The sequence below is a fragment of the Microtus oregoni genome, unplaced genomic scaffold (genome assembly GCF_018167655.1).
Source record: "Microtus oregoni isolate MIOR12 unplaced genomic scaffold, Mior012 000118F_ref0000498, whole genome shotgun sequence".
Taxonomy (NCBI): Eukaryota; Metazoa; Chordata; class Mammalia; order Rodentia; family Cricetidae; genus Microtus; species Microtus oregoni.
Genome location: NW_024544747.1, coordinates 435508 through 462545, shown reverse-complemented (window position 1 = coordinate 462545; position 27038 = coordinate 435508). Strand labels below are relative to the sequence as shown.

The window sequence follows — 27038 nt, the reverse complement described above, 5'->3', positions numbered from 1 at the left end:
GAAAATGGGGGTAGAGTGGGGAGGCAGTTCAGTGTTCAGATGTTCACCCAGCTTTCAGTCAGCAGCTTGCCTAACGTTCAAGAGGTCCTAGGTTCAGTCTCCATCACTGAGAAAAGACTATCAGTAGGAATGAGAAGTTTTAGGGGGTAAGAAGTGGAGGAGGCTTTATGAGACACAAGGTCTAGACAGTCAGCAGTTAGGCGTAGACACAGACTGCTTGCTTGTCCCCAGCCACCCTGACCTGAAAATCACACAGAAACTGCCGAAGGAGACATCCTGGAACCTTACCGGGAAACCACAAGCCTTGTGATAAAACATAATAGGAATGGTTAATTTAAGATATGAGTTAGTTAATAAGAAGCCTAAGCTATTGGCTAAGGAGTGTTGTAATTAATACAGTTTCTGTGTGATTTTTTTTTTGGGTCAGGGCGGCCGGGAATGAATGAGCAGTCTCAGAGAGAGGCACTGGGTGAGGCTTGGATGTGCAACCGGGAGGTCTAAAAGCCACAGTGGACAGCCGTAGAGCCTGGGAAAGAGGGGAGGAAACGGGAAGGCAGAGTGCAGGAGCAGCAGCCAGGGCTGACGTAGGGAAAGCCTACGGGGAGAAAGGGCTGTGTAAGTACAAATGGGATTTTTTTCCTGGCCCACAGTGGCCTGGTGGAGTTCCCTATAGGAAAGAGCATTCCCAGAGAGCAAGAACTGGTGCCTGTCAATCAGCCTCCCTGCTGGAGTCCCAGAGCAAAAGTACACGGATCACAACAGAGCTTGGAAAGGGAAGCTGCTGGAAGAGACAACTGGACAGGAGGGGCACCCCTGGGTGAGCTTGAGCTGGTTCCAGACTGTGGGGCAGGCGGACCTTTTGCCCTTCCCCCTCAACCGGTGGTTACCATGGCAATGCCCTCTTTTCCCTGGCCCTGTGGTTTCCTCTAAATCTTCTTTCACTTTCTTCTTCTGCTTTCCCCTCCTCTTCTGTCCCACACCCACCTCCTTCCCAGATGCTCGGGTCACTGCTGAAGAGATCCAAGAGCAAGGTAAGCAAGACACCATCCCAAGGCAGAGTCGGGGGGGCTGTGGGGGGATAGAGTTAAGGCCTGCAGAAGGTAGAGAACATTAGGAGACAAAGTGACGGGAGAGCCGTGGAAGGAGTGGGGAGGGGATGCAGGGTGAAGAGAAGCCTCAAAGAAGGAGTGGGTCATGGGGTAGATAGTGCAGGCACAGAGGATGTAAGAGTCCCCTCAGAGTGAGTTCAATAAACACCAAGTCAGGAAGGGTGGCTCGGGTCTCTAAGCCCAAGATTCAGGAGGCTGAAGTAGGAGGATTACTAGTTGGAGGCCAGTTTGAGATATAGTGAGACCCTGTTCAAACAAACGCACCCAAAAACCACTGCAGCTTAGATGTGGGGCTGCAGTTCTCTTCCAAGTCTAGAAACAACTGTGCAAACCAAACGAAATTTCAAGAGATCCCTGGCCAGAGCAGAGCAAATACACACTTAGACATCATGAGTTCATTAGGATCCTACCAAAGGTAAGAACTCACTGGTGGCCGGAGGAGGCCAAACATTCAGAGTGGGCCCCGCAGCTCCCCGTCCTCCTTGCTGCGGCTGCTGAACATAGTTCGTTATTTTCTTTGCTCCCCAAGAAAACCATGAAGCTGGTTGGCAGCTCCAGTGCCCCACCCAGCTCCTTCTCCAGGTCAGCAGGTCACTTCCCTGACTGGGTGACTCGGCCCAGAGGGAGCCACATCCCATGAGTTTCCATCACTTTATTTTGCAAAAATAGAAAACTCAGCAATATGCGATACAGCGGGGTGGGAGAGGAGATGTAAACAGAGGGGAGGGGACAGCACCCTGACCCCCCAGAGAAAAGGGGGAGCCTGCAGGAATCTTATTTGGCAGCTAAATACAAATGGGGGGTTGGGAAAAGAAAGAAGGGGTCACAGAGGCCCTGGGCTCCCCCACACAAGACCCCTGGAGGAAGGGGTCATCCAGGGTGTAAACAAAAGCTAATAAATAAATAGAGGCTTCCTCTGGGTCAGGGTGGGATCAGCTAAGCAGCGTCTCCCCTCCCCGGGCCAAGCTGCTCTGGGGGTCAAGGGTAGAAGGCACTAGGAGAGGGATCCCTGTCCCCTCTGTAGTGTAGGAGGGTCCTGTCTGATGGCTGAGATGGGGGCAGGAGGCCAAGGCACAAGACAGGGCTAAGGGAGGGGCTTGTAAAATAGAGGGCCCAGGATGAGAGCTGCACCTCAGCAGAGGTACAGAAAGGGCTATGCTTCTCCCTTCACCCTCAGGCCCCACCCCAGAAATGCAGGGTCCAGCCTGCCCCTACACCTGGCAGGAGGATGGGGCACAGGGCAGTGTGCATGGCAGGTTCATCACACAGCATTAGGCACCCAGGGTAGGGCACCAGGGTGGGCTCAGCCCTCCTTGAGGATCCCCCCCCCCCATTTTGGTCTCTAGTGTTCCTGTTTGTTCCCAGAGGCCCAAGCACCTGGCAGAGGAAGAGGCTATGGGAAGGCGGGGCTTCCCCTGCCCTGGGAGCCTGCGGCCTGAATCTGATGGGCAGTGCTGAGATATTAGAGTCCAGACTCAGGCTCACCCCTTCTCCGGTTCTTCTGGTAGGTGCAGGGCAGTCCTCCAGGACTGTAGAGGGAGCCAGTTAGAACAGGACAGGGATGAACACAGGCACCCCTAGAAACTTTGGCAAAACAATGAGCTCATTGGAAAGGTGGGAGTGGGCAGGGCAGGTCCTCCCCCAGTCACTGGTGGTGCCCAGGGAATAGTCAGTCTGCTGCCTGGAGCCCAGCCCCACAGTGGGGTAGGTCAGGGGCCCTGGTCAGGTTGGGGACTTTGGCCCCCTTTGTCCCGGACCCCTGGAGCTTCATCCTCACTGGAAGCCTTGGGGTGCGGGCCAGGCTTCGAGGAGTCGTCCTCAAACATTTCAGGGTTCTCCAGCATCTCTCGGATCAGGGGGGGCATTGGGCCTGGAATCTCCATCTTCAGGGTAATGGCCCTTTCTGCTCCTACAAAGAGAAGGGAAGAGGCTTGGAAAGGCAGAAGCACGCGGGTCTATAGATGTCCTGCCCCAAACTCCTTGACTTGATTTCCCTGTGACCACAGCACTCTGGGCTCAGACGCATCGCTTCTCCTACCTCTGCTTTCGTGTGGTTCCCACAGGCCTTTGCCCTGCCTAGAGCAGCCAGCTGAACAGTGCCCGGCCTGCCGCCTGTTGTCTCATGACTTCAGGCTTTCTCTTCTCTTTTGCTCCTCTTCTAGAAACGGGATCTTTCTATGTAGCCCTAACTATCTTGGAGCTCTGTCAGCTAACCTCAAACCATGGGGTGAGAGGTCAATGCATAAACATGCAGCGTCAGCCTTGCTATATCGCTCTGGAGGGCCTTGGACTTGCCTCGGCCTCCTGTGCACTGGAATTACAGGCAGCTACCACAAAGTTTTGGGGTGTCTTTTCTTTTGGTTTTCTGAGACAGGGCTTCTCTGTGTGGCCTCAGCTGTCTTTGAACTCACTCTGTAGACCAGGCTGGCCTCGAACTCACAGAGATCCATCTGTCTCTGCCTCCCGGGTGCTGAGATTAAAGGCGTGTGCATGAATGCCCAGCATCTTTTCAAAACCGCACTGTGGGTTTGTGAGACAGCAGATGGCTCAGTGGATAATCCCCTTCATGAGCACAAGCCTACCAACCTGAGTTTGTCCAATCACCGACATAGAGGTGAGCAGAGAGAACCAGCTCCACAGAGCTGTCATCTGACCTCCACACATGTATGGCACACACGTCACACACACAATAATACTCGTAAGTAAAACATTTTTCGGGCCAGTAAGATACCTCAGTGAGTAAGGGCGTTTGTCAGCCCGCCTGGCACCCCAAGGACCCACACTGCGAAAAGAAGAACTGACTCCTGTGGGCTACCCTCTGATCTCTACATCATACAATGACAAGAACACCCCACCGTAGACAATAAATAAATAAATAAATAAATAAATGCAAAAAAAGATTTTGAAGACCACACTGCATGTATCTTCGAGCCCAGTGATATAGCGCAGTCATCAGGTCTAATGTCCAGAGCTTTCCGGCTGCTTCAAGGCCAGTTCTTAGTAACTTTTATAACAGATAATGTTAGTCAAATGCTCATGTTACAGGCACTCTTCTGAGCCAGCACTGCTCAAGAGAATGCTCTGTAATCATGGAAATGGCCAGGCTAGCCTTGAACTCATGAGCTCCAAGTAATCCTCCTGCCTCAGCCTCTCTTGCTGAAATGACATGTGTGAAGCACCACTCATCACGCATGGCTCCATGCCAGGCTCTTAACTGCCCTCTCTATGTAGTGAGTTCATTTAGTTCTTATGATAAGCTTTTGAGGCAGGATTAAGTTTAGTCCTCCCAGCTTCCAAGCAGAAAAACAAAGAGGGCTGGGGTGTCACTATGCATAGAGTATTTGCCTAGTGCATGCAGGAACTGGGGTTCACTCCCAGCAACACACACACACCAGCAACCAAACCAAAACAGAAAAGAATTTGCCTGAAATCTTCCCAGGAGGATACAGTCAAGCTAGGACTCCGTGGAGGTGCTGGATTCTCAGCCCCTCTCTCTTCCTCAGCCTGCCCACCCTGTGACTCAGGAGACCTGCAGATCTGGGAAGGGGGTTGACTCATAACGAACCCTTGGTGCTGATGCCCCGGAGGTCAGTGATTTTCATAAGCATCCTTGGAAACATGTAGGGTTGGCTGGGTCTCCGTCGCCGCGCGTAAAGCCTCAGGGCTTCCAGCAAGGGCTCCTGCAGCTTGTCTACCTTCTCAGGTTCCTCCAGGTCCATGCGGTCTGTACAAGTAAGTACAATGGAGTGAGATGGAGAAGGATACGGTGACAGGTGGCTGACCCCCAACAGACCCTCTTCTGAGGGCCTCAAAGTCAGACTGTCTCCTCAGCCCCTTCACCGCTGTGGGTTATCTTCCCCTGACGCAAGGCCTGCCTGTACCTTTAACCATTCAGCAAGGACCTTGCTCTTTCCCATCACTCCTACATCTCAGCACTGTAGCCAGGGTTTCTGAGTTCCCTGGACTCTGCCTCCTCCTTTCGTCCTTAGCTTGGTTGGCCAGTAAGGATATACATGATCTGAGAAGTCTGTAGGATGGGGTCATGAACCAGTGTGGATAGTGTGGTAGAAAAGGTAGCCCATGCAGCCAGCCGCCAGGGGGCGCCCCCGCACCTCCACAGATGAGGCAGATGGCACTGAGCAGCCCGGTCTCTGTGTCATCCATCTCCAGGGGCAGCAGCTGCCCAGCGAAGGCAAAGACGAGGTCCGTAAGGGGCCCAAAGCCAGCATTGTGCATCTGGGTACGGTTCAGGGTCAGTCCATCCGAGAATGTCATGGTGTCTTGCTCTGGGGTATACCTTGTACAGATTCGCAGCATCTGGAGGTTGGGGGTAAGCACAGTAGTTAGTGCTGCCCCTGAGGAAGAACTCTGAGATTGGAGAGGGGAGGCTCAGTAAACAGGAGACAAAGGCTCAGACAGAAAGAGTTTCGGCAGAGAAGCATGGTGCTGGGAGAAAAGGGTCAAATTGGTCCGGAACTCATAGGCTAACTCACTAGGATATCCAGGCAGGCAGCCTTGAGCAGAGTGATCTGGTCAGCAATGCTGAGTCCTGTAAAACCCGGCAACCGCTTAGCAAACTCCACAATCTTGATGATGCATTTGGTAGCCAGCTCACTAAACTTGTCCCACAGCCCCAGGTCCAGCTGTACCCGGTGATCTGCACTGGAGTTCTGCAGGGAGTAAAGATGCATTAGATGTGAAGGCTCCTCTGGGTGCCCTCCGTGCTACAGACCACTGCAGCCCCGTCCATTCCTGAAGCGCCCTGGGCGCTACAGACCACCGCAGCCCTGAAGTTCCCCTGGGTGCCCTCCGCGCTGCAGACCACCACAGCCCTGAAGCTCCCCGGGTGCCCTTGCACTGCAGACCACCGCAGCCCCGAAGGCTCCCCGGGTGCCCTCGCACTGCAGACCACCACAGCCCAGTCCACTCCTCACCGTGGTGTATTTGCCCAGCTGGCAGAGTGAGGGGAAAGTCTCCTGGTGGGCTTTGCTGACTTTGGTGATGAGCTCTTCTAACTGTGGGCTCAGTTCATAGCTGTCAGGTGAGCCCTCTTCCTTTACCTCTTTTTTCTTCTTGTTTCGGTCATTCCTTACAGCTTGGGGTTGGAAGCAAAGGGGAAGTCAGGACCCTCGCAGTCTCCTTTTGGATGTCCTCTCTCACCCTAGCTTAATGTGCTCAGTTCTCAGAAGAATATGTATTTCTTCCCTGGAACCCTAATTAGTGCCTTAATTTCCCTATCTTCTACATAAACTCCCATTTCCAGGCTGGTTTGCCCCAACCCCACCCAGGGCCTGAAGCCATGCTCCCTCCCCAGGCTCCATCCTGCCCTTCCGGTTGCCCCGCAGGAGCTGGAGGTTGAGGGGGGGCAGGATATGCAGGCAGGATATCCACTTATAGCCTGGGCAGCACAATGGTGGGGGGGCGGGAAGGAGGGGCCAGCCCAGAGCCATCTCAGGACCTGTCCTGTGAAAGAACAGAGGAGGGGAGGGACCAGACTAACCCTCCTGCCCCATCAGACAGAAGAAAGAAAAACCCTAGGACCCAGGTTTCAGAAGAATAGTCAAGAGAGGGGAGAACGGTAACGGATTGTGGCCCACAGCTGAATGGAGGCAATGTAATAGACTGGAGAAGGCAGCAGCTCCAGGGCAGGCCAGTCAGCGAAGCAGGACAGCAATGGGCGAAATGGAAGAGAAGGCCATAGGATGGAGCAGGGAACCTACCTTCCTTGGACATGCCCACTTCGAAACACTTTTGTAGCCGGCAGTACTGGCAGCGATTCCTGGTTACCTTGTTGATGATACAATTTTTGTCACGGTGACATGTATACACCATGTTTTTCTGGATGCTGCGCCTGAAGAAGCCCTGGATTGGAGAGCAGGAGGCGTGCCATGAAACAGGATACTGGGGACATCAACATTTCTCCAACCACACAGGTGGCCCTAGGCCTGACCCAGCCTATTCTGTTTGTGGCAGGAGAGCTGGGGAGTGACTGAACCTAGAGCCTTCTGCACGCTAGCAGGCATTCTGAGCCTTCTGCACGCTAGCAGGCATTCTGACAGAGCTGCGACCTCAGCACCTCACCCCAGCTGTCAATCATCCATGCACAGAGCAGCCCCTCATCCCACACAGGCAAAACTCATGTGAACACAGCACCTGGGTCCCCCATCTTTAAAATACTTTTCATTATTTATTTTGTGTGTATTAGGAGTGGAGGGTACATGTGGAACCACAGGGTACAAGTAGAGTTCAGAGTAGTTACTTCTTTTCCTTCCACTACGTGGGCCCCGGGGATAAACTTCAAGTCAGGCTTGGCACCAAACGCCTTCTCCTACTAACCCAATTTAAAGGGAAGGGTGCCCCCTCCACCATATTGTTTTTGGTCAGAGGGTCTCTGTTGTGTGTTGCTGAGGCTTCACATATGCTAAGCAAGCATTCTACCTGCCGGGCTACACTCCCCTTGTGTCCCCATCTCTAGTCTTACCCCACCATATACACACCTTGCAGCCTTCACATGAGCTGACCCCGTAATGGTAGCCGGAAGACTTGTCATTGCATACAAAGCATGGCTTATAGACCCGAGGAGGTGGTGGGGGTGACGGAGAGCTGGGCACCATTTCCTCTGAGCTAGTGCTCTGTGTCTCCACCGCTGGGGGGAAAGCAGTAGGAGGTCAGCAGAAGCATCCTCATCTCATGACCCCTGGTGCCCAGCAGCCACTGTCACTGCTGCTTGCTGGGATTTCGGGCCCCTACCACCCACCCTCACTCTCGGCCCCCATTTGGCCAACTACTCTTCTGCATTAATGCTTATTTCTCCAAATTCCAGACCAATGCCACCCTAGAAGTTAACGTCTCTGCTTTTATTTCCCCAGTCATAAAGTTGGAGAGATGGCTCAGTGGTTAAGAGCACTGGCAACTCTTCTAGAAGACCGGGGGCTCAATTCTCAGCACCTACGTGGCAGTTTACAACCATCCATAACCAGGTCCAGGGAATCCAATTCCCTCTTTTGGCCTCTGTGGACACCAGGCACATACATAGCACACAAACACACATACAAGCAAAACACCTATAAAAATTTTTTAAGAAGTGGGAATGGCAGAGCTAGGACTCCCCGTCACCCCGGTAGCCCTGAGTTCCACCATCCTCAGCCTCTGGGAGCAGTGGAGGGGCGGGCAGCAGATGTGGAAGCCAAGGGGACAGTTGCAGGCCACCTACAGCTCGCACCTGGCTGAATGACTTAATTCATTTAACTCACTCCTCAAAGGTGAGGCTTTACCAGTCGGGGTGAGCAGCTCAGTTTCACACTGCCGGCTGACAGCTGAGACAAGGCTCTCAGATCCTTAGGTCTTGGAGCAGTTTGGGGGTGAGCAGAGAGTCAGGTGACCTAGGGTAAACAGAGCCGAGGGGGAAGGGAGCGATCCCAGACCCTTTCGGAGCCAGGCTTCAGTCATGAAAGCCTCAGAAAACAACTGTAGTTGGAAGGAATCTTAGCCTATGCCCACAGTAGGGGAAGCCCACACTTCATAGAGGAGGCTGCTAGGTCCCTGTTGCAGGCTGTGTGAGTGTGAGGCTCATCCTCAGAGGCTCAGGACATCTGAAAGTTATTCTCCCTACAGGACCTGTTGCCCACATTTGCAAGGCCCAAGTGACTGGAAGAGTCTGAAGATCCTCGGCAGCCTTTGAACCCACCTCCCGGACCTGTCCTTCCTCTCACCCTCTGCAGCCCACCTGGTCACAAGTGCATCTGACCCAAAGCAACGAGAGGGAGGCTGGGAACCTCACAAAGAGGGAAGCCCTCCTCACCCCCACCCCCACATACCCAATTTGCATAAGAATCCTCCTGGAGTTTGAGCCCCCTGCAAGGAGTGGGGGCAGAAGGGTGGGTGCTGGGAGTTTATTCAAGACTGGGGGTGGGGCTGCCTGTGTCTGTAGTAGGTGCCTAGAGGCGTGGGAAGGACTGGGATGCCTTTCAGGTCCTGGCTCTCTCAGCCCATCCCGAGGTCCCCAGGGCACGGGCCTTGTCCACAAGGCCCGCTCGTGGGCTGATCTTCTCTCCTGCACTGACGCCCTCTCCATCCACAGGCCCGAGCGTGGGCTGGTCCTCTCTCCTGCACTGACGCCCTCTCTACCCACAGGCCCGCGCGTGGGCTGGTCCTCTGTCCTGCACTGACGCCCTCTCCATCCACAGGCCCGCGCGTGGGCTGGTCCTCTGTCCTGCACTGACGCCCTCTCCATCCACAGGCCCGCGCGTGGGCTGGTCCTCTGTCCTGCACTGACGCCCTCTCCATCCACAGGCCCGCGCGTGGGCTGGTCCTCTCTCCTGCACTGACGCCCTCTCCATCCACAGGCCCGAGCGTGGGCTGGTCCTCTCTCCTGTACTGACGCCCTCTCTACCCACAGAGCACTACCCCATTTCCTCATTTCCTCTCTTGCGCAAGGCCTGGGTGCGGTCAGACTGGCATGGGGTAGCACCAGCCAATTATAAGATGGCAGGCCCCAGAGAGCCTGCCCTTGGGCAGCTTTTCCCATCTTAGTGGCACTGTCACCCATTCTCGACACCCCCCTGGCACCTCCACGCCCCCCTGTATCCTAAAGTGCAACCCAATGGTTCTGAAGTCACTGTGGGTGCAGGGAGCTAAAATGCTAACAGGGTCTTCTGGGAGGCAGGGTGATCCCCTCTTCACACCAGCTGAGACCTCTACACTGGGCTGCTGTTGCTGGGCTAGGAACGGGCCCCTGCCGAGGAGGAGGGGGTGGGCTCTAGGTTTTCTCCTTTTAAAGCCCAAATTGCTGAAATTGAGGAAATTCCTGGCCAGGCTGAGCGGAGCTTCAAACAAACTCGTTATAACCGGCTGTAAACGCTCCCAGCTGCGAGGCCCAGAGCTGAGCTGCCTGGACTCACGCTCACAGCTACAGCTCCTTGAAGACACTTTTTTTTTTCAGACAGGGTTTCTCTGTCTTGTTTTGGAACCTGTCCTGGAAGTCACTCTGTAGACCAGGTTGGCCTCGCTTTCCCAGAGCTCTGCCTGCCTCTGCCTCCTGAGTGCTGGGATTAAGGCGTGCGCCACCACCACCACCTGGCAAAGACACAGACACAAAAGCAGGCAGTCCGCCTATGGGTTCCTTAGCTGGGCCCGGACCTCTAAACAGAACTCGCAGACAGCAAGCCACACTTAACTCCATGTAGGTGGATGACAAGCAACACCCAACAGTGGGCTACACAGTTACAAGCCAATGGGTCTACCACAGAAACATCACAGCAGGCCCGCACGACACCAGGACACCCAAGTCCCCATCCAAGTGTCACACACACCGCCCAGCTCTACTCTGAAACACGTTCCCTCCCTGAGAGTGCCAGGAGCCTGCGGCTGGTTTTATGTGCCCACCAGGGCCCTACTAATGAAACTGACTGGCTCAAAGTAATATGCAAAAACTCTGAGCTACCAAAACCAAAAGGTCTCTAGAGGTCTAAATGGCCCCTGCCCAGGGCCTCTGCTAGATATCTCTATGTCAAACACCAACCAGTGTGCCTAATCCCCCGTTATACTGGGCATGACAAGGTTAAGAATTCACAGAAATCTGGTGCAATGTATTAGTACCATGTTTTCTCACCCTTTAAATAGCACACTTCAATTCTTATCCCACCCATCCCTAATACTGTCTCCTGTCTGCTACCTCCCTTTTCCATTCTCCCAGTTGTTAAATCTGAGCAGCTCTGCCCTGGAACAAAAAAAAAAAAAATCTGAACTTGTAAACAGCGCTGCCGAGTGCCAAGGAGCGAGGCGCGTTGGCGGGGGCTCAGTGACCCGGCGTGCGCACTCCCCCAGCGCCTGCCACCCCGCCCGCTGCCCGCCCCTTCCCAGAGTGCCCCCAAGCCTAGGTCTGCAGTCATCCGTACCCGGGCTGCGAGCGCAGTGCCAACCCCCAGTAAATCGGGGGGGGGGGTGTTCCAGGCTCCTATCCCAGCCCCTTCTCACAGCCCACCCCCGCCAGGCACTGTGGCCCAGGCTTCAAAGCCGCTTCTCATCTGGACTTTATTTTTACTGCCTCTCAGTCCCCAGCTTTTTATTACCGCTCTGGAAAGGGGTTCCAGGGCCCCACGCCTGGCATCTCCCATTACAGAGAAGGGAAAGACGGATATTTGGGGGCCTGACGATTGTTCTCCCCTACCGACTGTCACTTCCAGACCACCCCCCACTCCATACACTTGGCTTGAAACTTTTCGCTTCCTGCTGAAGCTGTGTGCTGGAGCCATAGAAAAAAGTCATCTGATCTGTCAAGACAACCGAATACACACTTCCAGTTTTTTGTTTGTTTGTTTTAATGAGGATAAACACAGAATCCAGCTTTCTCGCTCTTCTGTGCACACCCCTTGCACCCCACAAGCTAAGCACACAGGATGCTCTCTAGAGCACAGCACTTTCCAAAACCGCCCCCGCAGCCACGCAAGGCACACGCCCTCCCGACCTCACGCCACAAACATCCCCACACCGGGTCACGCAACTCTGCCAACCCAGGCGCGGAGGGTGACAGTGGGTAGAGACCCCTATTCCACACCCACATCTGCTAGGCAAAGGTCTGCACAAGCCAGGAATTCAAGGGCTTTGCAATTTTTTTTAAATGCTCCCAACTTCCCGCATGGACTTTAGGAACGCCACCCACGGTCCTGGGTGCCATATCCCTCCAACTAAGGACTTGAGGACACACTAGCAACATACATCCGTCTCTCCTATCCCCAGGAACTCGGGAGTGGCATCAACCAAAGCACTAGCTAAATACCCACCATAAAAACCACACACAACTCCAAACACTACAGCACTCACGCAAAGGAGACCAACTCTGAGGCCCTCATGTTTAAAGGGCCAGTACCTCATATAGAAAGGACCAGAATACCCGCTTGCACCCCAGGTTTAAACTTTACCTACGGAAATAGTAAGCACCAGCTTCTCGTGCACCCAATACCCCACCCCCAAATTCGAAGACCTACATTGTAGACTGGCAGGTTGCGCCCAGGCAAAAGACTCAAGTCCGACGAAACAGGAGCTGCCAGTGGCTCTGCGTAGCAAGCCGGCCCCGGGCCCGGCGGCCCCATAGAGCCGTCGCGGACCCGGGGCAAACGATTCCATGCAGTCGTACATCGCGACCCGGCTTGGAGAGAAACTGGGTGCTAGAATATCAAGGACCCGCAGCCCATTCCCCCTCCTCCCCCCGCAGCGCCCTGCTCCTGGAGGGGGGAGGGGGAGAGCTAGCATAGGGCGCTGAGATGCATGGGGGGTAAGGGGTGGGCGGGGAAGAGGGGGGATCCCCAGCAAGGGAAAGGGACTGGGCGGGGCGCGGAGGCGAAGCAGCAGCTTCTGCCTCCGTCTAGCTCACTTAGGGTGCTCGGGCAGCGAGGGCTGTGGAGACCTTTTGTAAAAGCAAAGCCTGGAGGGATGGGGGTGGGGCTTGGAGAGCGAAGGGGGCCGGGCACCAAGATGAGCAGAGCGGGGAGTGGAGCACTTACACATTCACACACGTCTACTCGCTGCGCGGCGCACGCGCTTGCTTAGACATACATCTGTGCATGCACTTATTATGGCAAGCAACACAAATTTGCAAATGTGCAATAGTGCACAAGCATATCTGCACCCACAATAAATTCATAGGTGCCCGAATTTGTGCAAATACACCTGGCTCAGGAAAATGCTTGTAATCAGGTTCTCTCTACAGTCCTGAGGTTTTGCACGCATTTGCACTTAGGCGCGTGCCCAGATTGGGATTGGAGGAAGGAGTGGAGGAACCAAAATGCACGCATTTCCTTTTACAGCGTCTTCCCCCTCCCTTCAACCCTTTCTTCGGCACAAGTCAACACAAGCAAGAGTGTTAAGGATGACTGCGTGGAGGGGAACCTTGAAATGCCCCGTGCTGCTTTGCAGAGCCGGAGGACCTGCGTTACCTCCACCCCCCTCATTCCCAGGCCCGACTCCTCCTCCGTTCGTGCGCGCGCGTCGGAGCAGAACACTGCATTCCTGCCGCTCCGCGCTCGCGGCCGCCTCCTTCCTTCCCGTTCTTCCCACCCCCGGTCCGAGGGCCAGAGCGCGCGCCCGCGGTGAACTCTCCGGGAACCCCCCTCGGGGCGGGTGGCCGGGCGCGCTCACCTCCTCCTGACCCGGCCCCGCCCCACCCCGCCCAGGCCGTCGCCAGCTCCGCAGCGGAGTCCCCCCTCCCGCCCCCTTCAGCGCAGCGGAGAGTCTACCCCTCCTAGCTCCGGCTGTCCTTCCTCCGCCGAGGGCTGGGCCGCCTCCCTCAAAGTCCCCGAAGCTCTATCCCGCGACTGACACTCCCAAAGTGCCTCGACTACCTCGCTCTGTGCCCTCTCCCAGAACCTGACTTCACTTTGGGGGCACAAAACTACCCTCTGCACTGTCCCTACAGTACCAAAGTGCTCCCCCGCACACAACTGCCCCTATCCCGAGTTTCCACTGTACTAAGTTAGGCTCCCTTCGCGCTAACTGCCCTGCTGGTCACTCGCTGCGAAGGGTCACTTATACCCCACCTCAGGAAATAGCTGCCCCTCCTCCCTCAGTGCCACCTTGAGTGCCCCCCCCCCCGGGCGCCCTCGCCGGGAGGAGAGGGTAAAGATTGGCCACGTCAGAAGTTTGCCCTTGCTAGGCCGCCTGGAATGGGGACCCTGGCCCTGGGACAACGCCAGTGGCGGCGACTCCCGGAAACCGCCCCCTCCCCCGCGCCCCGCCCGCCGGCCGCCCGCCCGCCCGACCGCCCGGCGGGCCGGCCCAGCCGGCTCTGTCAGCGCCGCTCACACGGGGAGCGCCCGGGAGCGGGAGCGGGAGCAGCGCCCGGCCCGACCCCTTCCCCCGCCCGGCGGCTGCGGCTGAGCCAGGGCGGGGCGCACTTTTCTAAGAATCTGCTGTACCGAGTCGGGGTCGCACGGGGTGCTGAGAGAGTGGGGCGCCTGATGGAAGAATAAAAAGCAGGAAGGGGTGCCAGAGTAGGCAAAGAAGACGGGAGAGGGGGAGGGGAACGGGTTGCTGCCAGCGGTGCTGCCTGGGGGGGGGGGGGCGGGGAGGAGGGCCTAAAATGCGGATGGCGATGGTGGGCTGGGGTGGACAGGCAAACTGGGAGCTTGCAGCAGGAATGAAGCGGAAGACAAGATCTTTCCAACCTAGTATGAAGTTTCCCTTCATGACCCAACCCTAACACTCCATTTTTTAATCTAACCGTACCCCCCCAAAAAAAAGAGGAATAAGTGTCTAAACTGGAATAGGCCAGTAGGAAACAAAGGAGAAAGAGAAGAGTACCCCAAAAAAAACAAGGAGAAAAAGGCCTTGACTAGTCAACTTCGGGCCTGTAAGTTCCCCTTCCCCCTCTGAAATCTGAAAGGTCCCAATTAAGTCAGGCCTGCCTGGTTGGTAATCAGAACCAGAAGTGGCCAGGCCACAGGGAGGGGTTTGGGAGGAGGGCACAAGAGTGGGGGGAGGGCTCCAGGAAGCCATGGGTCCTCAAGAGCCCCTCTTTCTCGTCACCAGATGCACCCCACTCCTCATCACCCCATATGTGCTTCAAAAGCAATGCTGGGAAAGGGGGCCTAGGACCAGGCATTAGGATATCAGGCCAACACATCCCATCAGACCCAAGTACAGTCTTGGATTGAAGGCAAAATGGGGGGATCTAGTAACCCTCTTTTCCCCAAAGCGCCCCCCCCCGCCCTTATTGCAGCAATTAGACCCATTAGTCTCCTAGCATTTCATGGGAACCAGATGTTCCCCCGCCAGCCTTGGTGGGGGCATGGAGTGGGGCGGTGCCTGACTCACCCCCTTCCCTATGATCCCCACCACTAGGGTGCACCCCCCTCCCAGCTAGATCCTCGGGAAGCTATGGTCCCAGGGGCAAAGAATGTGCCCCTCCCCCACTGAGAAGGCCAATAGCGCTCAAGCTTCGAGCCTGGTCACCCCTCAGAGTTCTACCAGCCCCTGGCAAAGTTTGAGTTTGGCTAGGACTAGGTTTGGGGAGCGGGACAGCTAAATCCTCTCTCTCCCATCTTGCCACCTCTAGAAGAGGTCTGAGGATCACTGACTTGGCATTCTTCTTGCTTAGTAACTCCTTTTCTTCCAAAATCTCACTCTAAAAACTGAAGGGGTCTTTCAACCAGTAGTAGGCCCCGCCCAGGAGGGTAAGTCCTAGAGGCCAGTCCCACCTGAAGAGCACTAGGAGGGGTCTTCTGAAGAGGAGGAGGGAGGTGTGAAAGCAAGGAAGAGGCCCGAAGCAAGGACAGGAGGAGCTCTTGGCTGGATGGGGGCTGTGACAGGGTAGGGGGCCCAGAGGGGGGGTGCCGCCTGGGCCCCAGCGGCGGCGGCAAGCTCGGCTCCCCCCGCCGGAGAGGTTTCCTGTTGCAATCAAAGCCCCGTTTGTGTCGGCCTGGAGCAGGAGTTGGAGCCGGAGGAGGAGAGACTGGGAGGGGAGGGGAAAGAGGCAGCCACTGGGGTTTTTCCCGGAGGAGACCTCACTGCCGCCTGCTTGCCATCTTCAACTGCTATAGCTTGCTTTCCTTGCTTCTTTCTCCAAGTTCCTGGGCCCTCTCGGGGTTTGCACCTGTATAGCTACCCTCCCGCTTAGGTCTGGGCATCTCCAGTTTAGATAGGACTCCCTTTCTCTTGGTGCCAGCCGGCCTTCAGTGTCTCCAAGTAACTTAGTATGGTGGAGTTTGGGCTTCCTGCCCCACAGACACTGGCCCCACGGCCATAGCAGTTATTAAGGCCACAATGTTTGGAGGACAGTCTGGGCCAGGTCTTCAAGACCACAATATCCCTTCTCTGCATGCACACTCTATCCCTGCAGTCTTGAAAAGCAAAAGTGCTGCACACCAGTGCTCATCAGAGATACATTCGCATGAATGCATGCAATTCAATGTGCATGCATGCACACACGGGTGCGTATGCCCAGACACTCCCCTCTGTTTCCATGCACACAGGTCCATGCTTGCCTAGCTCACCTCTCCTCACCTCTCCCTCCTCCACCACAGGGTTCTAAGATGCCTGCCTCACCCACTGGGGCCCGGGAGAGCCCGAAGACATGGACCAAGACTTTTTGTTTTGTTTTGTTTTTCAAGACAGGGGTTCTCTTTGTTGCTTTGTTGCCTGCCCTAGAACTAGCTCTTGTCGAACTCAGAGATCCCCCTGCCTCTGCCTCCAGAGTGCCACTACCACCCGGCTGGACCAAGACTCCTTAACAAGGATATTCCCAATGTGCCAGGGGCTGACTCCTCAATAAGATCCAAAAACCAACCCCCAAGGAGAAGCTCCGACTGTTACCTCATCCTTTCTTACCCTACATGAGAGAGGGCTGCAGGAGAGAATGTCATGAGAAACAGCGATTTAAGGTGAGTGTAGGTGCGGCATCAAATGTATGACTAGAAATCCACCCCTCCTATGTGACAGATCATCACAAGTCAAAAGGGGACAGCAGATCAAAGGGAAGGAGAGGTGGCACCCTCTCCTCCTCTGGCCAGTCACTCTCCCACGGAGGGAGCTTCCCTAAACTTCAAGATTCCTGCCTCTCCTCAGCACTACCACTAGGAGCTGGATGCCCCACCCCAAGCATGCTGTCTGTACCCAGGCCTTCCCCTCCTCCCCACCCTACCTGCCACTTCCCTGCCTGGGCCTGTCCCTTTAGGCTAGCTCCCCTCCCTGCACCCTCTGCAACTGCCTTCCCAGATGCTGGCTCTTCCCTGAGATTTCTCCTTGCAGTTCCCATCCTTCAGGGCAGCCTTTGGGGATGGAGCTTGGCCTGGCACTTTCTCCTTCCTTGACCTCACTTTGAACCCTGACCTCCATCTCCACGTATCCAGAATACAAGGGCACAAGGAGAGCTTCCCTGGGTACTGGCCATGTCTCTGAGCCTTCTTCCTACGACCACCATCTCTCTGCTCTCTTTCCCGCTCCAGCTCCTTTAGTTTCTTCCCACAGAACCTGGGAAGATCAAGTCCCAAGAGATTAAATTGTTTGATTCTCTGCAAGAAATACGGGTGGTGGTGGCGCACAGTGGATCTCTGAGGTCAGTCTGGTCTACAAGAGCAAGTTCCAGGACAGCCAGGGCTGTTACACAGAGAGAAACCCTATCTCAAAAAACCAATAATAATAATAATACATTCACAGTAGATGAGGCTTAGTCTCACTGCCTGGTGCAGGATGGATTCATGGAATAACATTGAGGAAGAGGGGAGTCTAGCTAAAGTTTAAAAAAAAGAAAGTTTTCTATTCTTTCACTCACCCTGCATGCCACACGGTAGCCTCTGATGAGTTACAGCCCTGCCACAGGGAGTCCCTACCGAGCCAGTACCTCCTGCCTCCTCACAGACTTTTGCATACCCTGGAATTCTGCCTATGAACAGTCTCAGAGACGCTGCAGACACACAAACTGGACATGGCCTGCGAGACAAGCACACACACTCCTCCAGACAAACACACTTTTTCCAGTAGAGCTGCCAGCCCAGTGTAGTCACCCCTATTTTCAAAGTCCTCCAGGTGTACCCCCAGAATCACACAAAGGCTCCCCCTCTTCTACTGAGCTTCAAAGCTGTATCTTTCTTGTTATTTTGAGACAGGGTTTCTCTGTATAGGCCTGGCTGTCCTCCAACTCACTGTAGAACAGGCTGGTCTCGAACTCAGAGATCCACCTGCCTCTGCCTCCCGAGTGCTGGAATTAAAGGTGTGAGCCATGCTAAGTTAAAGAACGTATCTTTATCTTTTTGTCTTTTTCGATCTCTGTTTCTCCCCTCCAGGTAAAGCTTTCACTTCACCTCTTCACATGCTGTGACCTTATACACAGACCCCTGTGCCAGAAACTGGAGGCCAAGGCTCCCCATCCCACCCCACCTCCCACCTGTCATGACCTGGTCAGGAGGAACAATCACCAAGTGGGCAAAGAGGGGTCCCAGGGAGCAAAACAAGGCTCAGGCCTTACTTGCTGTCATTATTCAAATGCTTAACTCAGAGGGCAGGCATTGGGGACAAGTAGGGATCTGTAGTGTGTGGCAGTGCTCCAGACCTGGAGGGATGGGAGAAGACCAGAACCATGGAACCATGATGTCAAGAAGGATGCTTCTGGAGCATCCCTTGCACCGGTCTAATTTTTTTTTTTTTTTTTTTTTTTTTTTTTTGGTGGACCAAGAGCCGCCTCTTTGTCCCTGGGCTATTTCTGTTCTCCTCGGAACCTTTAAGAACATTCCCAGCCCCACACATCTTTAGGCACCTGGCACTAAGTTCCTTTCCTATTTGCAGACTCAGAACTGCCATCTCTCCTCTTCATCACAGAGCCAGCTGACCAACTTCTCAGGTTCTCTAGTCCCCTGTCTGCCTCCCCCCCACCTCCCAACTGCATGTAGCCCTGAAGGACACCACACTCGCCCTCGGTGTCTACACAAACAGGTTCCCTTCTGCTAGCTGAGTGACCCAGGAGGCAGTCTTACGGCCCACTACCTTGAGATCGTATTTGAACGGAACTCTGATTCACAGATGCTACCCTCAAAACACACCAAGTCCACTCCTACTGCCCCCCCCATCATCTTTCTACGAGACCAAGTCCAACTCCCTGCCCACCTGTCCAACAAGGTTGTCCATTTTCTACATCACCCCCTACCCATTTGCCCTCATCCCCCAAGACCCCTGAGACTCACACAGAGAGGCCATTTCCTTGGGGAGGTCAGGCTGGCCCAGGCCCCGGAAGCTGGGACTCAGCATTTCAAATGGTGGCGACCCTCTGAGTGCCCCTGGGAAGGCGAAGGGGAAGCCTGCCCCTGGGTACCCAGATCCAGGTCCCAGGGCACCAGTCGCAAAGAGTCGCTCCTTATTGGTGGCCATGGTAGCTGCAGTGTGGGAATCCCTTGGAATCTGCAGTGGGCGGGGGGAGTCTTCAGCTGCAGCCCCCGCCCATGCCCACTGCCCTGGCCTGGGAGGCTCCGTGCCCACCCTGGCTGGCCTGCCCACTGGGTCTCCAAGGGTCCTAGAAAGAAAATAAGAAAAAAGAAAGATAAGACAACACTCACACCAAGTAGTGGTAGTGCACACCTTTAATCCTAGCACTTGGGAGGCAGAGACAGGCAGGCAGATCTCAGTGAGTTTGAGGCCAGCCTACTCTACAAAGAGAATTCCAGGACAGCCAGGGCTACACAGAGAAACCCTGTCTTGAAAAACAAACCAAAACAAAAAAAAAGACAACACTCACTCTGAGTGAGTTCTTTTTGTTTGTTTGTTTTGAGACACGGTTTCTCTGTATAGGCCTAGCTGTCCTCAAACTCATTCTGTAGAGCAGGCTGGTCTCTGGTCTTAAACTCAGAGATCCACCTGCTTCTACCTCCCAAGAGCTGGAATTAAAGGTGTGAGCCATGCTAAGCTAAAGAACGTATCTTTATCTTTTTGACTTTTTCGATTTCTGTTTCTCCCCTCCAGGTAAAGCTTTCACTTCACCTCTTCACATGCTGTGACCTTATACACAGACCCCTGTGCCAGAAACTGGAGGCCAAGGCTCCAAGGGAAGGCCATGACCTTCCCTCAGCTGGTCCTTTGTTACTCTGGCTTGGGCACCTGCAGTATCATCAAGTGGGCAAAGCAGAAAGATGCACAGATTGTAAGAAATTCTTCCGTTTAGCTTCGAAGAAGGATAAACTGAGTGTCTGAGGTGAACAATGATCTGAAACATCTGGTGGGGAGATTCCTAGACCGCAGCATCACACTAGACATCTTAATCCTCACATCTGTCCTGTGAAGAAGAAATTATGACTCCCATTTTACAGCTTAGGAAACTAAGGTTTAGTGACTGGCTTAAGGTCACGTGACTTTAAAGGGTGGAGCCCCAACACTCAGGCTGGGAATTTATAGCTCAGTGGTGGTTCATTTGCTTAGCACGTAGCAAATGCAAGACCCCGGGTCTGATATCAGCATCAGGAGAGAAACAAAACCAAACTGAGTACAGTGATGCACTCGGGAGACAGAGGCTGGTGGATCTCTGTGAATTCAAGGCTGCCCTGGTCTGCAGAGCGAGTTCCAGGACAGCCAGGATTGTTAAACAGAGAAACCCTTTCTCTAAAAACCAAAATTAAATAAACAAGCAAACAAAAAGTAAATAAATAAAAGATAAATTAACTCAAACTCTAGCACCCCAGCAGCAGCAAGCCACTATCTCTGCTGTACTCCTGAGTCCTGTATGGCTTTGGAGCATACAGTACAATGGTCACATGCAACCTCCCAGAATTGATGTCCCCCCACTTACTGGCTGTGAAACTTGGGAGGAGTTATTTCATCTCTCTCAATCTCTTCATCTACCATTAGAGAATAATACCGCCCCCCGTTGGTAAGGTTGTTGTGAGGATTCAATAACTCGTCATGTTTAGGATAAAGTAGGGCACATGTTAAATGCTATGTCAATATTTCATACCTTGTGCTTCATGCATGCCCCTTTTAATTATCGTTTCCTTCCTCCATCTTCCTCAATACTCCTGTTTCCCCTCCCAACTCTTTCTCCTCACCAATCATCCCCAGTCAGCCTACACGCCCTATACCCCTTACCATTCTCTTCTTCAAACCCGGAGTGCTGGTGGAACTCCACTGAGAGATAACTACCATACCAGAAAGCCCATCCTTGTTCTCAGTTCCTGTGCTGCTCCTTATCCTCCTAGCTTTCTTTGGCCCCTCAGACACTCTTCTCCCTCAAATGTAGCTTCTCCCCACCCCTGAAATTTTTAACCTGAGCCCAGGAAAGGAGAGAAGAAGCCCAAGAGAGGAAGGGGAGACCCCAGAGAGGGCCTGTGGTTCCCACCATCACTCTGTAGCTAAGGGAAAGGGGCTCTTCAGGATCTCAAGGGCCATCTACCGTGTAAGTTCACAGGCTGGGAGAGTAGCGCCAGTAACCAGAACTGATGGGATGAGGGCAGAGGACCACAGCATGGGCATCCCACAGGGAGGCTGCAGGCATTTCTACATCTCTTTTTATTAGTACTTGTTTCTAGGATCAGCATTTCTGTTTCTTTGTATCTCTGCTTTTTCCTCCTCTCTTTCTCTCATCTTTCTCAACCTCCAAACTCCTAGGAATAAACCATCATAGCTACAAGAACTCAAACCCCAACACCGTCACCCTTCTCATGTGTGAAGGAGCCCCTGATCTCACTAGGTACCACCCACAGGCCTCGGACCCTCTTCACTCCAGAGTCCCTCAGAGTCCTAAAATACCTCTAGGATCCTTCCTTCTCCTTTTCCTTCCCTAGTCCATGAGGTCCTCAACCCAAGTTAAACCCTAGTGGAGCCAGGGGTCCAGGGCCCCTAAGGCCCCTGGGCCATAGCTCAACAGGCTGGGCTACATTCCAGGTGAATTAACCCCTCCAGTCCCAAGAGTGATGAACTAGTAGAGCACCCCCAACCCAATTCCCCCCACCCCGATTCTACATAGACTAGGAACAGGTTCTCTACTCCAGCCATCTTGGTCTTGGCATCTCACCTACAGATGAGAAACAAACCTCTGCGGTAGGCAAGGCTTCAACAGGAGGTACCAGGGAGGGATGCTCAGGCCCCAGGTCCTCACAAGGATATTGTGAGTTAAGCAAAGGGCAAGCCAACTCTCCCTGGCCCTGGCTTTCCTCCTTACTGCCTGGGAGGGGAGACTTGGAGGTGCAGAGGAAGGAAGGCAGCAAAGGTCTCTCTGGGAAGGGGGGGAGGGGCATGTGCTTCAGTCCCAGGTAGAAAAAGACAGCAAGAAACTGAAGATAGTGCAGAGTGAGAGGAAGTGCTGAATGAGGGTCTTAACTGCCTGGGTTCTTCAGGGACCTGCAGAAGACAGGGAACACTTCCTCCCCCTTCCCAGGATGCCACCTCCGATGGTGCGGCCTAGAAGGCGGGCAACTGACTTGGGGAAAGGGCTCTTACAAAGCTGCTTCTCTTAGAGATGAGGTGGAGTTGAGGGGAGGGCACAGAGGAAGGGGCTGCCGGATGGAAGGGGGCGTCTCCCCGCTGCCATGCCCGCTCCAGAGCCTGGAACAAAGCTGCTCTTGTCAGCTGCTCTCCACCCGCTGCCCCCCTCCCCTCTGTATAAACACGACCACCTTTTTCCATGACCCCATCTCCAGAATGGGTGGAGAACCCAGGCATCCTCCGCTCTAGCCTGCGCACCCCCAGCCCGCACTCCAGGAGGCAGCAGTGGTCCTGGCTTCACTGGCTCCCTGCCTTTGTTGGTGGAGTCTAGACCCCCGATTCCCACCTCTCACCCTCAGGTGCCCTCCCTCTAACACACTGGCCCCAGGGAGGGGCAGTACCCAGGAGGCAGGCAGGCAATGCCAGTGGAATGTGTGTGGGCATCAGAGGGCACGGGCAGGGTGGGGCAGAGGGGGGAACTGGAGGTGCCAGTTAGGTGGCTTTCTGAGCCAGAGGTGGGGGTGTGCCGGGGTTGCAGGGGGCGTGTCTTGTGCTGCCTACCAGTTCTAAGCCTCTCTGGTGTGTGTGTGTGTGTGTGTGCGCGCGCGCGCGCGTGTGTTTGGGATACCCAAGCTTCAGGCACCCCAGACACACACACTCCCCTTAACCCCTTACAAGTCTTCTTCTTCCTGACAATGGCTGTGGTCCTCAACCTCAACTCAGTGTTGGAAGAATGACCATAGGGGCAAAAGCCCTTTAAAGAGCAGGGTTCCATCTGCCCAAGGTTGGAGCCCTACAAGACGGTGTTATCTGAGCATTTCGTCCTGGAGTCCCCTCCTCAGCCATCCCTGCTGCCCCCTCCCCATGACCACCAACTAAGCATATTCTTACCCTGTGGCCTCTGCAGAGATTCCCTTCTACATACTGGGCCAGGTTGAGGTGAGAGGACCTGGTGGAAACAAGAGAAGCTCTGTCAATGGCACTCCAGGACCAGGACCAGTGTTCTAACTCTCCCTTTGTTCCACTGGGGCTTCCCCTCTAGAATACTCAAAAGAACCACCCCCACCCCTGCATTGGCTTACTTGCGTAGCTGGGGATAGGTCAGAGGGAACCCTGACCCAGATAGCCAGGACCACTTGCGAGACCCTTTCATGGTACCTCTGCAGAGACGTGCCATTCCACGGGACCATCGGATCCACCCTTCAGTAACCTCCCCCCAGGGGGGTGGAAGAATGCCACCCTTTCTCACCAGAGGGAATCTGGTCTTTTCTGACATTCCGAGTACAGTATAGGTTCGTTTGCCCAAGACTTTCCCAAACGGTCTCCCTTAGTACTCACCAAAAATCAGGGGCAGATAACCCGGCTCATCCTCAGTCTGTCTAAAATCTTCCCTTTTCCTTCCCAGGTCACGACTAACTCCAAGTTGGGGCATAAAGCCCCCTCGCAAGCCCGGCTAACAGCCTGGCCACCCCCGGAAAAAGAGGACCCCTGAGGCTCCCGACGTCCCAGCCCCCGGCTCACTTCGGCGGAGGACCCCTGCGTCCACAGCCAGAGGGCTGGCGGGCGAGCCGGCTTCCCCGCCTGACTCACCTGGAGGGGAGGGCGGGGGAAGGAAGGCCGCGGAGCCCGGAGGTCCCAGCGTCAGGCGGTCTCGGGGATGGAACGCCGAGGTGTTAGGGACTCGCGGTAGTGGGGGGCTCCAGGGGGGCACGGCTCTAGGCTGGGACAATCCCGGGGCCTCTCGGAGCCCGCCCGCCCACGTGACCGCCCCAAAATATCCGACACATTTTCTCCCAAACCGCACACTGACTCCGCAGGCGGGGACACGGAAAATATTTTCTTTCTTTTTCTCCCTCCCTACCCCCCCACCTCCCTCCCTGCCCGGCTCCCTCCTCCCCCTCCCGCCCTCGCTCCTCCCTCCCCTGCCGCCTGCCCCTGCCCGGCTCCCTCCTCGGTGCCCTGGGGCTGGGGGGGGGGGGGAGGATGGATGGGGGAGACTGGGCGGGGCGGTCCAGGACGCCTGGGTCTCTGCCCCTCCCATTTGCTGGGCTTTCGTGGCTCCATCCCCGGGAGGCCGGGCAGAACTGGCAGAGGTCAGTGTCCTGGGCTCTGTGATGCCAACCCTTTCTCTCTGGCGATTTCCCCTTTGCTGCCATTTGGGGAGACCGAGTTGTCTCTGGTCGCAGAATTCTGCCAGGCCCGTCTCTGATACCTCCCAGGGTAGGCAGTGGGTGACGTGGACACTCCCAGGACGTGGAGTGATGGAGCAGGAGTATGTCAGAGGAAAAGGCACTGTCCCCTTTTCTTAGCCGCCACCTGTAGGTCAAAGCTGTCTCCCTTCCCCTCGCCTTCTGTGTCCTATGGCCTAGGAGCAAACTGGTTTAACTAGTGGGGGTTATGAGGTGCTGCGAATTGGGTTCACAGACCTCCTCCCTCTCACTCTGCCTGCCATCGGCTCCAGGAGTTAAGGCGCGTGGGTCTCTCGCTGCCAATATTGTTCCCACCTTTAGGCTTGGATTTGGAGGGGGAGAGGCTGGGAGGAGGGCTGGAAGAACATTGGGGGTGGGGGTGGGAGGAGCCTTGCTCTGGGTGTGAGGGAGAAAGCCCAGGCAAGGGTGTGTGTCTGGCTCAGCCAGCGAGGCCTGCCTGGCTGCCTGGTAGATGCGCCACGAATGTTGTTGACGCTGGGTCACTAGAAACCCAAAGTCAGTGTCTGTGTCTGACAGGGACGGTCTCTGACTTCACACAAACCAAGACTGACAGGCTCTCAAACCTAGAGAGGGAAGCCAATAGTTCGACCCCGTTCTACCGAGTACAGAGCCAAAGAAGAGTGAAGGCCAATATCTATGCACAGAACCGATGCAGTCCCGCAGGGCTTGTCGGGTTCGGAGAGGAGGAAGATCGTTGGACAGGCTGGCCAAGGACTAGCCCGAAGGACCAGCCCTAGCAGCACTCCCAGGGTGGCCAGCACCTGGGGAATGGAATGGGCTCCTCAGTCTCGTCACATTTTCCACCCTGGCATTACTCTGCTCTGGTCTTGCTGTCACCCGAGGGGACAGGTCTCCTCCTCCTGGGAAAGACTTCTTTGGTAGCCATTATCGGGTGAGAGAGAAGGGGGAAGAAGAGGCATGGTGCATGCTGTGACTATCCCAGGAGACTAGAGACGTCATTGGGGGTTCAGACAAGTTCCCCTTTTCACTCCAGGGCTGGGAAGAGCTGGGAATAGGTACTCCAGGGTCCTGTCCCCAGGTGGCCTGTCTGCTGTTGACTTTTCTGGTTACCTTGGGAGCAGCTCTTCGCAGTGTAGGAGGGGTGCGTGTCAGGGAGTTGGACCCTGGCATTCAGGCTAGGGTGGGATGGTGAGCTGCCTGTGTGGCAGGGATCCTGCCAGGAGCCGGCAAAGTTAACCCCTCCTGCCCTGGCGCAGGCTGGCGGAAGGAGGGGCGGGCCCAGTTGCGGTTTGGGAATGTGGCCCTAATCCCCCTCCCCACCCCACCCGGCACATCTGTACTTGGTTTCCAGTGAATGAGTCCCCTGTCCTCATGAACCAGGCCTGGGCACCATTCCCTTCCTTCCCAGGCCCCGGACACAGACCCAGGCACCACCCTGCCCAGCTCTCTCCACTGGCTCTGACTTCTCTCAGTTCTCCCCTTCACCTTTAGAGGGTTTCAGGGCCTTGATCCAGAAACCAAGAGTTAGAGCTCTGAGACTGCAGCTTGGGGTAGCAGATGGGAATGGAGACGTTAATAGGGTGGGGGTGGGGGGGATGGGAAACTATCCAAAGGGACAGTGAGTCTAAAATCCCATTGTTTCTGCCTCCCCCTTTGTCTCTGACTTTGTGGCGGGTGTTTGTTCACTCATCCATCCTGGTTACTGTAACTACTTACTTGAAATCTCCTTGTTTTAACCTGTGACTGGAGTGAAAAATGGGAAGGAGACAATGTCCAGGAATATTCGCCCTGTGACTTCTCATCAGTAACTCTCTGACCCTCACAAGACCCAACCGCTGGCGTGTGTAACAGAAGCTGTTAGCAGCAACAGGCAGGGCCTAGTGACAGAGGCCTGTAATCCCAGCTACTCAAGAGGCTGAGTCAGGGGACTCACACATTTAAACCTTGGGGCTGGAGAGCTGGCTCAACAGTTAAGACCACTTGTAGCTCTTGCAGAGGACCTGGGTTCAGTTTCCAGCACCCACATGGAGGCTCACAACCATGTACAGCTCTGACCTATTATGATCCCCTTGGGGATCAGGCACTCAAAGTACACATATATAAAAAAAAAAAAAAGAAGAAGAAGAAGAAGAAAAAAGAAAAGCCAAGCCTACAAGGTAAGGCCCTCTTGGGCAAATTAGTGAGATCTTGTATCAAAAAAACAAAACAAAAAGAGCTGGCTAGCTCAGTACAACACTCGATTAACAAAATAAAATCCTAGGCTGAAGTTCCAATGATGCAAAAATAAACAGACACAGCAGGCTGAGTTCAAATGCTCCCCTTTCTCTACTTCCCTTTCAGTCTTTCAGCTGAGTTGCATTCTTTCCAGGGTTTCCCTCTCTGTCCTGATGGAGGGGACGCTGCTCCCTCTTCTTCCCTAAGGTGAAGCCTATCTCTAGACTTTGCTGTGTTTTGTAGGTCCTTCATTTGCTCACTGTGGCAGGTCAGGAAGTGATTTCCTGGGGTCCTAGGATCATGCTTCTTCCTTTCCTGCCCTTTTAAAAATCTGTTTATGTTATGAGCATGTGTGCCTGAGTGTATGTAAGTACACAGTGCACATTCAATAACAGTGAAGGCCAGAAGAGGGCTTGGGTGGTGGTGGCCCAGGCCATTAGTGCCAGCACTTGGGAGGCAGAGACAGGCAGATCTCTGAAGTCAGCCTGCAGATGGTCTGCAGAGTGTGTTACAGGACAGCCAGGGCAACATGAAGAGACCTGTCTGGAAAAAAATGAAAAAGAAGAGGGCATTGCATCCTCTAGAACTGAAATTACAGACAGTTGTACTCTGTGGGTGCTGGAACTGAACCCAGGTCCTCTGCAAGAGCAGC

At 54.7% G+C, this 27038-nt stretch overlaps 1 protein-coding gene across 3 annotated transcripts; it reads right to left on the bottom strand.

Annotated features, from left to right (window-relative positions):
* Window positions 1-1709: 1709 nt before the first annotated feature.
* Rarg (retinoic acid receptor gamma) lies at window positions 1710-23843 on the bottom strand. Of its 3 annotated transcripts, none has more exons than XM_041646009.1 (10): window positions 23592-23843; window positions 22893-22950; window positions 18779-19104; window positions 7607-7755; window positions 6830-6971; window positions 6044-6204; window positions 5603-5779; window positions 5222-5426; window positions 4675-4833; window positions 1710-3018 (listed from the first exon to the last, which is right to left on the bottom strand). In XM_041646009.1, exons 3-10 carry the CDS (start codon window positions 18960-18962, stop codon window positions 2819-2821), a joined length of 1377 nt encoding a protein of 458 aa, XP_041501943.1. In that variant the 5' UTR covers window positions 18963-19104; window positions 22893-22950; window positions 23592-23843; the 3' UTR covers window positions 1710-2818. The 3 variants fall into 3 exon arrangements, with proteins under 3 accessions (XP_041501943.1, XP_041501944.1, XP_041501942.1); XM_041646010.1 differs by lacking the exon at window positions 23592-23843 and adding an exon at window positions 23340-23417; XM_041646008.1 differs by lacking the exons at window positions 18779-19104; window positions 22893-22950; window positions 23592-23843 and adding an exon at window positions 12095-12331.
* Between the last annotated feature and the right edge of the window lie 3195 nt (window positions 23844-27038).

What these genes read in the sequence shown, in the direction of transcription:
- Rarg (XM_041646009.1), bottom strand. Translation starts at nt 18,962, where the DNA reads ATGGCCACCAATAAGGAGCGACTCTTTGCGACTGGTGCCCTGGGACCT. An exon ending in AGCTGGGCAAATACACCACG is followed by an intron (nt 5,780 to 6,043) that starts GTGAGGAGTGGA and finishes TACTCCCTGCAG; the next exon opens with AACTCCAGTGCAGATCACCG. An exon ending in CCGGGGCATCAGCACCAAGG is followed by an intron (nt 3,019 to 4,674) that starts GTTCGTTATGAG and finishes TTCTCTTTGTAG; the next exon opens with GAGCAGAAAGGGCCATTACC.